Genomic DNA, 13,576 nt, shown 5'->3' with positions numbered 1-13,576 from the left:
GACTGTTTGACTGCACTGTGTATAAGGATGTTAGACATTTTATTGTTATTATCGTTCTGTTGCAATTAAAATGACTTGGACCTGACCCTGCATATACTTACTAACAAATGTTGTGCCTGGTCCAAAGCCCTTTGAAGGCATAAGTCTTTCAACTAGCTTCCTAGGGTTTTGACTCTGGTCCATAATGTTTACTATTTTGAGATATCCCATGGACTTCAATAGCACTACTCATACGAGTAAGCACAATGCTTGTGGTAAGTGGTTACAGGACAAAAAGGGTCATAAAGACTATTTGCATAAATCTGAGATTTGCATTTCTAAAATGCTTCAATCTATGTTCGAACAAATTGAAAGGGACTCACCTTAAAATATACCAGTAAAATGTTTTGTTATATTTAGTACTCTCATTTCTGGAAAGTCATGAGAGGTACTGAATACTCTCACCTGCCACAGAATTCATTGGAACTAAGGACCCTCAGTTCCTTTGTAGGGGCAGCAGCACCAGGCAGCATCTATCTTTTATTTCAAATTGTAATGCTTTTCTACTTGCAGACAAATGAAAGGAGCATGCCTTCTTTCAAAATAAAACTGTTAGGCTTCTCAGCAATAGCAGCATGTCCTCTCCTGTCCATGTGCATAAGACAAACAAATATGCCTAACGTGCAAGCAAATCACAATGTTCAGTCGTATCTTACATCTTTGGAATTTAAAAGGACCCCCATTCTTTTAGATCTTGCCTTACAAATAAATGTAGAAGAAATAAACATGGGCCTTAGTACTAAGGTTGTTGGAACACTATAAATGTAATAGGTTGAAATCTGGAAACCTTCTAAGTTCTTACTCCCTACACATGGAAGTAAGAAGAAAATTTGCCTAAGAGCCTTACCTGGGTAAGAACTGGGACTTTTGGTATGTGTCAAGTGTTTGAATAAATGGAATGGCTTATTGTGTTGTTACAGTTGTCAGAGGAGCTGGAGAAAGAGGAGGAAAAATGCAGCACTGCAGAATTAAGCCAATAATCTATTGCAGTGGATCTCCGAACATAACCATGACATCCTGGAACAGATGATAGAAACGGAAGATGAATGCTGTGGTTGTTAACAGATGAAATGCTGCATTAATTGGTGTCTTCTCCATTATTTTTTGTAGTCTTTATGAAGTCAGATACTCTGGAAAATAATGAAGGGGACTCAGTCAGAAATTACAAGAACTTCATTTCCATCTTTAATAGATCTTGTGTTCAGAATATTATTATTTAATGAAGTTCAATTAAACAGATACTTTAACCAATTTTGATAAATTGGTGTTGATTTTTAATGTGTAATTCAGGTTCTATTAGATGCAGTATCTTCATCTGCTGGTTCTGCTTAGCGTATGCTACAGTAACATTCAAAGGGCACTAGATTGGCAAAGAGGTATTAGTAAACTGTTATATAATGGAGTCTGCATTAATCTTACCCCCAGTTAGAAGTGGGCTTTTCAGAACAGTAAAACCTAAGCCTGTACCCTCCTCTGTTTTCTTACTTCTACTGTTTTTCAAATAATCACATTTCAATAGTAATAACAAGTATTAAGCTCTGGGCCAGGTTGGAAATGAAATCAATTTTTGGTACTACTTGCTGTTGGCAAGGATTAGCCTTATGAAAATATGGTGTGTGTCTCTGACAATGCATGGGGCATCTAAATTGATCATCAATAATTTACATGTTGGATATTAGTGGATGATAAAAGCTTGAGGAATGTATAAGTATATATGTGTATAGGTACACACATATACAGGAGTGGATCAACCTTTTATCATCCAAATTCATACAGGTATTTATTAATAAAAGCTGGGACTCATAAATATATCAAGATAAGAATGCTGTGAATACAGTATATGTATTAGGCCTCCTGTAAATGAAGGACCATTTGTCATTGCTTTCTATATTGAACAAACAGCCTCCGACTTGGATTCCAATGAATTTTAGTTGTTAAACAAGACAATATCAGTGAATGAGGAGAAATTAAAAGCTGTCTGTATCAACAAAGAATTTAAAATAAAGATAAATAATTTAAAGCACATGCCAGGAAAAAGAAAAAATCTGAAGTCATTATATGTAGTGATGAGACACAAACGAGAGTTAAATCTCTACTACTTCCTCAAAGAGAGGATCCTTACAACTTCATAACCATTTTCAGTCAGTCTGGCAAACATGTGCAAATGTTCTTTTTTTTTTTATTTTATTTTATTGGTGCATCTCTTTTTTCTTCACTGGAAGAAATGTTTCTATACTGACACAAGTGGCAATTGAATATTTGCATTATTAAAGGACAAACAATGAATTTAAGCATGGGTGGCCTTAATTCTTAGTAGTTTTTCTTTGCTGCTGTAAAAAAGGATTCTAAAGTGGTTATTCCTCAAGTCTTGCACTGAATTTACAGAAATGTTATTTTTTTTAAACATTGGTGCAATTATCCCAGAAGTAACATCCTATGTGAGCCATACCTACATTAGCCCCTTTAAAATTATTGTTGTCTAGAAAAGAGTATTTTATTTAGTTGTACCATTATTTTTCGTACAAAGAAAAAGCAACTAAGTCAAGCAGGGGTCCTTCTTGATTCATCTCAGTAAATAGACTAAATTGTATAGAATTAGTATAGCATAGTTTATCCAAATTCATTCATGTTTAAAAAGTTTGTCCTTTAACTATCAATGGAATTTTAGATCTTTGTTTTCAAAACAGCAAAGCTCTTGGGAGTTTATTTAGCACACATGACAAATGTTGCACTTGCAAACTCAGACAACAAAACTAGTTTTTTGTGATGAACTTGTTGTCATAGTAAGGGACAACTGTCTTTGTCTCTTACAGTCAGGTCTTTACCTTAACTCTGCAACTGAATACTTGAAGTAGGAAATAAACTAGGGGAAAATAGGGTCATAAAAACAAAACTGTATAGTTAGCTATTTATATGTATGTGCCAATTTTGTCACAGACATTATTTTAGGAGCACTTTTTGCTCCACTCATGTTGTAAGAGTATTGATCTAAACTTTTATCGGGGGGCTATGAGTTAGCCTCTAAAACAAAATTGTCTAACATTTTTTTTCATTTCATGTGATATCTATGATATTTGGGGGGAAAATCTTTTCATATACTGAAATAGAATCTCGGGGTTTACAATAAACACTGTGATGTTGGGAAAATATTTTATTTGAGCGATGTTTGGTAGTCCCCCCCACACCTTTGAAATGTAATGAATTAAACTAATTTTTGGCTAACATTTAAAATAAATAATTATTTTAGTGTGGAATCAGGCTTGTACTGCACATTATTTGTTTCATTTAAATGTACAGTATGAATTTTGTATTTAATGAATTTTGTGTATCTAGTATGCACGTAACTGCATATTGACTTTCATTTGAAAGTGAGTTTAAATTTCCTTTTTAACAGTGTTTATGAAAAGACCTCAGATGTGTTGATACAAACTATATCTGCAATGTGTGTGGGGGTGAGGGAGTTGTTTTTGTTTTATGTGTAGAGTGATGTTTGAATGTGATGTTCTGCAACAATGGGTCAGTATTCTCTATTTACCTTAAACCCTCATTTGATAGTGCTTCATGTAATAATTTCCTCAAGTAAGTGGCATGTTCTGGATTGTGATATTGATATATGGTTAAGGACATTGATATGAAACTAAGGAATCCTTAGAAATTACCTGTGGGCATGTATTAGACAGTCATTGTAATTTAATGTTTAGTAAAAGTGTGAAGTACCAAGGTATGTAGAGATCATAACATTATTATCATGTGTATGGGAAGTATTTACTGTTGATCAGCTTGTTTCTATTCATCTAATAAACTGTTTCTTTCTGAAATCCATGTAGTGTCATTAAAACTAATATAAAATGTTTCCCACATGGTAAATTCATCACACTCCTCATTTCTCTAATTGCTACCATTCAAAGTAATGTATCCTTCCTATTGTTACTGTTATGCAAACTGTTCCAAAAAGGATGAAAAGGAAATTGTCTCTTAGGCCCCAGTCCCACAAACACCTGCTCACCAGAGTAACTTTACTTCTGTAAGGTGGGTAACATTATTCATGATAAGAAGTGTTTTGAGAATTAAGGACTTAGCGCGCAATATACTCCTTTAGTGATACTCTAAACCATAATATTTTGCGTGACCCTGTATAATTGCATAGAAAATTACATTTTGTTTATATACTTTACTGACCAAAAGCTATAAGGTGTGAAATTCTCTGCACAGTCAGCTCCTTTTTCAGCTGCCTGGTAAGTTGTTCGCCTTTTCCATTATGTTCATTTTTTTAGAAAAGGAACTTTTGTTGGACAGGAATTTCTTACCTCATAGAACTCCCTGGACCAACTCAGTGCACACATAGCAGGAGAATAAAAGGTAAGTAAGCATGCATTTGAGGTAGGTTATTTAAAAACACAGTCTCTTAGTATTAAGCTCTGTTTCTTTACCGATAAATTAGTCCTCATAGTAAGAGCAATATAAAGCTATATAATACTGTACTTACGTGGGATATTAAGTTGCACTATTAACTGCATTTAAATGCACTTTTATTATGTATTTTACTTATGCTTCCCTAGCCTGGAGTTGTAACACTATACATTGAGTATTGATTGCTCATAACATCTTCTTTCTGGACCAAATCTAATGATTCATGATTGCTTTTCTCTTTATTTGGACAACATATATCATGCACCGGAATTCAGTCATCAGTCTAACAATGATCATTCTAAATTCTGCTTTCATAGCACAGGTTGAATCTCTCTAGTCCTGCACTCTCTTGTCCGGCCACATCTGGTCTGGAATTATTTTAGTGACCTGGATGCCCATTTAGCGTGGGTGTGGCCAAGTTTCCTGCAGTCCCATAAAGTTTGTTTACAGTTATCGGTCCTGGCTGTCAGTGTTCTGTTTTTTTGGTTCTGGACATCCAACAGTCTGGTCAAGAAATGAGCTGTGCCCTTGAAAGTGCATAATACCACCTACATGCTTTGTTAGTCTTTAAAGTGATACCAGACTACTACTTGTTTTTTAAGTTTATCCTGTACAGACTAACTCGGCTACCCCTCTGAAGTGTTCTGTGATGTATTTATCTCCAAATATCTTCAAAGAGCCCAGTAAGCTGTGGAAGTGTTGGTAATGCTGCTAGGCAATATTGACCCCCCATGGTCTGGCAAAATCTTTGGCCCCAAGGGTGCCAGACTAGAGAAGTTCCGCCTGTAGATCACTACTTGTTTTTATGAGCAGGTCTTGTCTCCTTCCCCATGAATCAGGTCATTTTTGGCTTGGTTGTACAGAAGGAGCTGAGTGATTTGAGGAGCCTGTGAAGGAGACCTCTTTCTTGGAGAGCTCTTCTTATGCCTCTGCAGAAGAGGAATTTGAGGTCATGTGGGAAGGCCACTGGATCTGTGTTTCTGCTCAGTAGTTCAAAGGTAAAGGAGTGTTGTAGCTCTGAAGATAAGTAATAGTCCACAGGGGCTCAGTGTTACTCTGTAGTCTAGAGCAAGCCAAGTGATCGATGGTAAAAATTCCAGTTCATATGCTGGATGCTTGTGCTATGTTCTGAGAGCAGGATTTGGCCCTGGGAGAAACATAGTAATCTATGCAAAGTGCATCCAGTGTGGCATAAAAGCCTACCAGGAAGTATGAAACATGAGGTTTTATAATTATATGAATTTATTTCCATTAGTTTCAGATTTGGGGGTCATCTCTGTACTCCAAGAAGTAAAACTTTTAATTACAGATCCACAGGATATTCAGCTGTTTTCCCTCACTCTGTAAATAAAGCTAGTTCTGCTCTCTAAAGCCCAGGTGTAGCGCCCATTGAAATTAGTTTGGGCCCTGCACACATCTACAGAAATAATGTGGCTCAGAGAAAAGAAAGGATGTTCGATGTGGGTACTGTCTGTATTTTACTGCAAGGGGCTTGTAGTGCCCTCGTTTTACACACACAGCAGTGCAATGAGTGAATGCGTTTGTCAGGACTTCTTAAACAAGTGGCAAACCTCTACCCTTGGCAATGTAGCCTGCCATACTGCCAAGTATTGTGTGTATTCCAGGTAGGCCCTGATGCTACAATTAAGCTCCACAGAAATATATGCCCACCCACGTGAATCCAGTTGTAGAAAAAGGACTAGTTTTGTTGTTTTTATACTGTCTTTGCTTTTCTTCTTTGACCTACATTAACTGCTGCAGCACAAGATTGTCACTCATATGAGGGAGAGTCAGTGACATCTATAAATGCAGCCTAAAGTCAATGTATATAGTGATTGAAATATGCAATCGGCTTTACAATATAGAAGAGCTTACATGTGTTCACAGTATAACCCGTGTATCTAAAGGTCTTTGGCACAGTCTGAAACCTTTGGATAAACATAGTTTCAGATGAAGGGGAAAGCCAGCTGCACAGCTGTAAAAAGACTGTGCTCTGGGTCCTTACCCTAGAGAAGCCAGTGGACTCCAGATGTTCTGGCAGCTGTAAACTGTTCCAGGTCCTCCATCCCAGAGCTCAGTGAAGAGCAGCCAGAAAACTCCAGATGGACCAGCCAGCTAAGAGAGCTGTGGGAGGCAGTGAAGAGAAACTAGATGGCTCCAGAAAGCAGTGAAGTGATGCTAGATGACCCATGACTACCTGTCCAACTTTTAAACGATAGTACAATTTGAGATACATAACTCCTGATCTATGATTAACCAGAATTCAGGTAAGGATTTGTCTGCTGTGTATATGAGAGGAAATGTACCTATAAAATATGTGATAGTGTGGCATACTAGATTTTTTATGTATATGTATTTTGGATAAATGTGAGTTATCCAAGTCTTGCCAAATATGTGGTAATAAAAACAACACACATCATACTATCATCACCTATTTTACATGGTACATGTGTTTGCCTTTTTGTTGTCTTTCTTAATATCTCTATTTTTTTATATATAAATTATGCCACTTGTATGAGTGACTGCACATATGTGCATACACACACTGAAAGAGAGAGAGAGGTTGTAGAATTGTACTCAGATTAATTCTTCACTGAAGTACTTGCTATTGGTACTTAGGGGTTTTTTTCCCATTTCAAACACCAAAAGGTACTAGCTTTAGCTTAGGTGCTGATGTCTGAAGATGTAGCTCTCCATGTGTATTTATTTATGGAGCTTACATTTAATTTTATTTTTGTAAAGGTGTTTTTGTGTACTTTTCAACATAAGTGGCCAAATTCTATATAGTGGTGAGCATGGCCATAGGCCATAAACATGAAGCATGAAACAAATCTGCCATTGGTATGAAAAAAAGTTTATGATGTCTCCATTGAAAACTGACAAAGTTGATACATGGTGCAGAGGTATCTTGTTTGACATTTACCTGTATAATCAATGCCTGGTTCAACCAAGCTTTTTGCATAGCCTCCTCCAACTCCCCCCCCCCCCAGCTCTGATGTTTTATCCCTACTCTTATCTCATATAGAACATGTAAAGTCAGGAGTGGTGCCCAGCACTGTTGTCAGTCAGAATAAGAATATTCATAAGGGGCTTAATCCAGAGCACACTGTTGTCAATGGAAAGACTCCTGACTTTGGATCAGGCCCTGCTACTGCTTAGGTCATATATATTTAGAGGAATGGGGAGAGGCAATACCATTTTCCCAACATTAATCAGAATTTGGCCTTTATGGAAAAGGGAGGCCAAAGTTTGAGAGAAACTGAGCAGCCCAAATGTTTAACTCTTAGGATAGAAAATGAAACCACCACCTTGGAGCTTCATATGAAAGTTAATTTACAGAATGTCTGTTTATAAGTTTGCTGATTGCAGTTTTGGAGATCAGTACTCCATTGTTGTGACTGAATATAATTTCCTATTAAATTCTCTCCAAATTTTAAGACTTTGTGCAGAGTTATCTTGTGGCATTTCTTAGATCTAAATAAGAGCCATTCAGGGTATGTCTACACTACAAAGTTACTTCGAACTAACAGACGTTAATTCAAATTAACTTTAATAGGCGCTACACATACAAACCGCTAGTTCGAACTTAATTCAAACTAGCGGAGCGCTTAATTCGAACTAGGTAAACCTCATTCTACGAGGACTAACGCCTAGTTCGAATTAAGTAGTTAGAATTAAGGGCTGTGTAGCCACTTAATTGAAACTAGTGGGAGGCTAGCCCTCCCCATCTTGCCCTAGTGGCCACTCTGGGCACCACCAGGGAAACTTATCTGCCCTCCTCCCGGCCCCAGAGCCCTTAAAGGGGCACGGTCTGGCTACGGTGCCTGTGCCAGGTACAAGCCTACCAGCACCCAGCCAGCAGACCCTGCACCTGGCAAGGCACGAGCCAGCCACCCGCTGCCACCCAGCCCTCCGCGTCTTCCTGGGACCAGGCTGGCAGCTCCCAAGAGCCTGCCTGGGGCCGCAAGAGGCGGGTGCCCGCCTGGTCTAGTGCGGACATCGTGGACCTCATCCACGACCTCCACACTAGGCACAGGAAAGTGTCCGTCTAGGGCAGGAGAACTGCCAGCCTGGCCACCCAGGAGCAGGCTTGCATGAAAATCAAGGTGGTCCAGTGAGACCCCCGACCCTGAGCCCTGAGCTTAGAACATAAAAACATAAGAACGGCCATACTGGGTCTGACCAAAGGCCCATCTAGCCCAGTAGCCTGTCTGTCGACAGCGGCCCACACTAGGTACCCTGGAGGGGATGGACCGAAGACAATGACTAAGCCATTTGTCTCGTGCCATCCATCTCCAGCCTTCCACAAACAGAGGCCAGGGACACCATTTCTACCCCCTGGCTAATAGCACTCCACGGACCCAACCTCCATGACTTTATCTAACTTCTCTTTAAACTCTGTTACAGTTCTAGCCTTCACAGCCTCCTGCGACAAGGTTGACTATTTGCTTTGTGAAGAAGAACTTTCTGTTATTAGTTTGAAGTCTGCTACCCATTCATTTCATTTGGTGTCCTCTAGTCCTTCTATTATGGGAACTAATGAAGAACTTTTCTTTATGCACCCTCTCCAAACCACTCATGATTTTATAGACCTCTATCATATCCCCCCTCAGTCTCGTCTTTTCTAAGCTGAAAAGTCCCAGTCTCTTTAGCCTCTCTTCATATGGGACCTTTTCCAAACCCCTGATAATTTTAGTTGCCCTTTTCTGAATCTTTTCCAAGGCCAAAACATCTTTTCTGGGGTAAGGAGACCACATCTGTACACAGTACTGAAGATATGGTGTACCATAGTTTGATACTTCCCCTCCTCCTCCTTCCCCTGGCTTCCCCCTTCCAGCTCCCTCTTCCCAGGTTTCCCCTTCCCCTTTCCCACCCTCTCACTTCCCCTCTCCCACCTCCTTTTCCCAGTCTCCCCAGAGGTTAATCCCCCCCCCCCCGTTTTGTTCAATAAAGAGAGTTTCTATTTTTGAACACACGTGTCCTTTATTTTGTACATCAGGAAGGGGGACTAGGAAGGGGTAGGGAGGGGTAAGGGAAAGGAGGTGAGGGAGGAATGGGGTACGAGCCCCCGATGGGGAGGACTGGGGTGGCTCTGCGGGCTCCTCGGGGTGGAAGCTCTCTTGCAGCCCCCCGATTGACTCCCCCGCCCCCGGATGGCCGCCTGCGGCAAGTGCAGCCGGGCTGATGGCCGAGTGCTGTGATGTGCCGAGTGTGGGCATTCAGGGCAGTCCAAGCCAGGACTGCTTAGCTGTCCCTCATCGAGATAGACAAGCAAGCGGGGAACCCCTGAGAACTGTCTGTCCGGGGTGGGGGTCGGGTCCCTTTAAGCACAACCCTCGGCTAGCCTGAGACAGCAGCTCCACGCTCTAAGTCCTAATCTGATGCCCCGCCAGCACTGCTTCCGGCCATCCTTAACCCCAGTTCAGGGTCCACTCAATGTGGACATGCTAGTTCGAATTAGCAAAATGCTAATTCAAACTAGTTTTTAGGTCTAGATGCACTAGTTCGAATTATCTTAGTTCAAATTAACTAATTATAATTAAGTTAGTTCGAATTAGTGCTGTAGTGTAGACATACCCTCAGAGAGTTAATTCAGTTAGGATAAACAAATCACATATAGTGTGTCTGGTTTCTAAAACTAAATAATGTGATACAACTAATTCCTTTCTCAGGAATCATTGTTAAATCCATGTGTTATGCCCCCTCCCCCTCAAAAAAAGACAAGAATAAAGTCTCAGGTCCTTACAGACGACTAGTAGCTGGATCAGCTGTTCCAATTTGGATAGTATTTAACATGTCAGAATTATTCTTACTCAGGTTAAACAACTAGTTCCCAAATCTGAAAGGTGAAGGTTGTAAATCTCCCTGGTGAATGTTGCCTATGACAGGGAAGGAAAGACTTGCATAATTAGCACTTGTACTTCCTCAGAGAACATGAGCTCAAGTCTAAAGCAAGGAGTTTGGTTAATAAAACACTGGGGCTTGAAAAATACAGGAAAAAACCAGACCAGCTCATATTGAAGAAAAAAAAAAGGTGTTCTTGCTTAGGAAAACAAAGTGACAAATAGGATATTAGTGGAAATTTCTTCTAGGGTCTTCAATATTGATCAGGAATTCTCAATCATTCGTCAAAGACTGGTAAGTGATTTACGGTAGAGTTGAGATTCTTTACTGTCTTCCCTTTATCTGGAACTAAAATTTACTTAAAGAGCTAGTTAGAAAATGGAATTTCTGTCCTGTGGAAAAGACCAATATTTCAGATTTTTTTCCCCTCCATCACAAGCCCAACTGAAAAATCAATATCCCAAAATATTTTGTGAAGAAATTTTGAAATATTTCAGGTCATAAACATCAAAGTAAACTTAACAAAATATTGCTTTGATAATGTCAAAACATAATTTTACATATTAAATTTAGTATTTTAAATTATGTTAAATAAAATAAAAGTTGAAACAAAACCATCAGAACAAAATAAACAAGTTGGCAAACAAGAAATTTGATACATACACTATTTTTATTTCAAATTGTTTTAAACTTTTTCTGTCAAAAATGTAGTCAAATCAACACATTCAAACAAAATATTGTGATTTGAAAACATTTTTGACAGAAAACTGTTCTGTTGAAAATTTGTAACTAGCTCTTACATATATATTATCTTATTCTGAAACAGTGTAGTATTCTAAAATTATTTAGTTTACACTTCAGCTGGTTGCAAGAGGTGTTATTCTGGTCTGTGCCCTTCAAATGAATTATATTCATTTATAGAATAATAAATTATGCTCTAAGAAGCATCTTAACTCTATGGGTAACTGTACTAAAATCAATGGGTCTATTCATAAAATTAAGGTGTGTCTCATATGAGTATGGGTCTGAGAATTTGGCCCTTAATGAGCATATTTTTGTGGCTACATGCTAATGGCCCAATTGTGTATGAGTAAAATTGCTCACTTATATACATGTTTGCAGGATCGGAGCCTAAAACCCTGCTGTAACTTGTGCAGAATTACAAAAGTGCCCATGATGCTACTGATAACTTGCATGATAATCCTTGTCTAAATTTGTTCAGACCATGTACCCCACATGGAAGAATACAGTTTAAAATGTATTGAACTACACTAGCTATGGTTACTAGTCCGCATGGTGGTTTACACTTTAGCCACTGGGGCATAAAGGAATGACATTTTTCTTCCTTTCATTACTTTATCCATTTTTCAGTTCTAACTTAAAATTCCCTCACTTGAAGATGCCATGTGCATTCTTTACAAGCTTTTTCCAGACAAATTATGAAGATCTTTTGCTTCTTTAGGGTCCCCTGTATTGCTCCTCAAAAGATGCTAGTGGGCTGCTGGAGATACCTACGTTAAGACAGATTTTGTAACTAAATACACACCTTTCAAAACAGATCATCTTCTAGAAGCCCTACCCTATGGTTAGTGAACAGACACTTCTTCCACTGAATACAATGAGAGTTGCGGATGATCAGCACCTTGAAAGACTGAGCCCTAATAACGAATCCTGTTCAATCCTGTTCAATGTTCCTGCAGAATCATTAGGTCCTAATTATTAGGGTTCCAGCTACCAACTGTACCATGGAATTTGAAAAAAGATTATTCTGAAGTACCAATACTTCAAAGAATTCAGTTTTCTATTTATTTAGGTATGAAGATTATATTTCTCTCTACTTTTTTAAAAATACTAATTGGGACACCTTTGGCCTTGCATATTTATTAAATTCATGTTACTAAGAAGAAATTGTGTAAAAATTGGAATATTTTAATTTTGGTCAGTAAATGTGGACAAACATTGATTTTACTATATATATATATATATATATATATATATACAGGCAGTCCCCGAGTTCCGCGGATCCGACTTATGTCGGATCCGCAGTTACGAACGGGGCCCTTCCTCTCCCTGGTCTCCAGCAGACCAGGGAGAGGAAGCAAAGCGGCGGAACACGCGGGCAGCGGACAGGGCTGTCCGCTGCCCACGTGCTCCGCGGCTTGGCTCTGCTTTGCCCTGTTTTGCCCCCCCCCCCCGTTCCCCTGGTCTGCAGACCAGGCGGACACGGGGGGGCAAAGCAGAGTAAAGCAGAGCCAAGCCGCGGAGCGCGCGGTCAGCTGACAGCCCAGACGCGTCTGGGCTGTCAGCTGGCCGCTACTCCGCGGCTTGGCTCTGCTTTGCCTCCCCCCGTCCCCCTGGTCTACAGACCAGGGGGACGGGGGGGGGGGGCAAAACAGAGCAAAGCAGAGCCAAGCCGCGGAGCACATGGGCAGCAGAGAGCGGGCAGCGGACGGGGGGGGCAAAGCAGAGCAAAGCCGCGGAGCAAAGACGCGTCTGGGCTGTCTGCTGCCCACGTGTTCCGCCGCTTTGCTCCCCGTCCCCCTGGTCTGCAGACCAGGGGGACGGGGAGCAAAGCAGAGCAAAGCCACGGAGCCCGAGGGCAGCAGGACAGCCACGGCGCATCTAGGCTGTCCCGCTGCCCCCGTGCTCCGCGGCTTTGCTCTGGACACCTGTGGTACAGCAGCTGGGGCGCTGCCAGTTGGTCCCGTAGCGCCGCTCTGGGCGCTACTGGACCAACCGGGCAGCACCCCAGCTGCTCTGCCCCAGGCGTCCTGATTCAGCCACTGCTGGTCAGTTTCAGCAGCGGCTGAATCAGGACGCCTGGGGCAGAGCAGCTTGGGTGCTGCTGGGTTGGTCCAGTAGCGCCGAGGAGCGGCGGCGCTACTGGAGCAACCCAGCAGCACCCCAGCAGCTCTGACCCAGGCGTCCCCAAGTCAGCCGCTGCTGAAACTGACCAGTGGCTGACTACAGGAAGCCCCTGCCCCGGGCTTCCTGGAATCAGCCGCTGATCAGTTTCAGCAGCAGCTGACTTGGGGATGCCTGGGGTTCTTAAGTTGAATCAGTATGTAAGTCGGAACTGGCATCCAGATTCAGCCGCTGTTGAAACTGATCAGTTTCAGCAGCGGCTGAATCTGGATGCCAGTTCCGACTTACATACAGATTCAACTTAAGAACAAACCTACAGTCCCTATCTTGTACGTAACCCGGGGACTACCTGTACATGTAGATACTAATAACATAGGGAAGAATAGACAAGAGGTTCTGAAGGTCAAATTTAGGCTGC

General features: G+C 40.9%; 1 protein-coding gene across 6 annotated transcripts in view; it reads left to right on the top strand.

Annotated features, from left to right (window-relative positions):
- ERC2 (ELKS/RAB6-interacting/CAST family member 2) overlaps window positions 1–3,859 on the top strand; it is a 1,139,467-nt gene extending 1,135,608 nt beyond the window's left edge. For all 6 annotated transcript variants that reach the window (XR_016350432.1, XM_075938891.2, XM_075938890.2 and 3 more), the window contains one exon: window positions 960–3,859. Coding sequence is in view for 5 of the 6 variants with exons in the window: in XM_075938891.2 (XP_075795006.2) it covers window positions 960–1,019 (60 nt within the window). In the remaining variant the exon portion in view is untranslated. The remainder of the gene's footprint in view (window positions 1–959) is intronic.
- Window positions 3,860–13,576: the final 9,717 nt, after the last annotated feature.

This window comes from Pelodiscus sinensis, chromosome 11 (genome assembly GCF_052426305.1).
Source record: "Pelodiscus sinensis isolate ZL-2025 chromosome 11, ASM5242630v1, whole genome shotgun sequence".
NCBI classification, from domain to species: domain Eukaryota; kingdom Metazoa; phylum Chordata; order Testudines; family Trionychidae; genus Pelodiscus; species Pelodiscus sinensis.
Note: the sequence above shows the minus strand (reverse complement) of the source record. Positions and strands in the feature narration are given on the sequence as shown.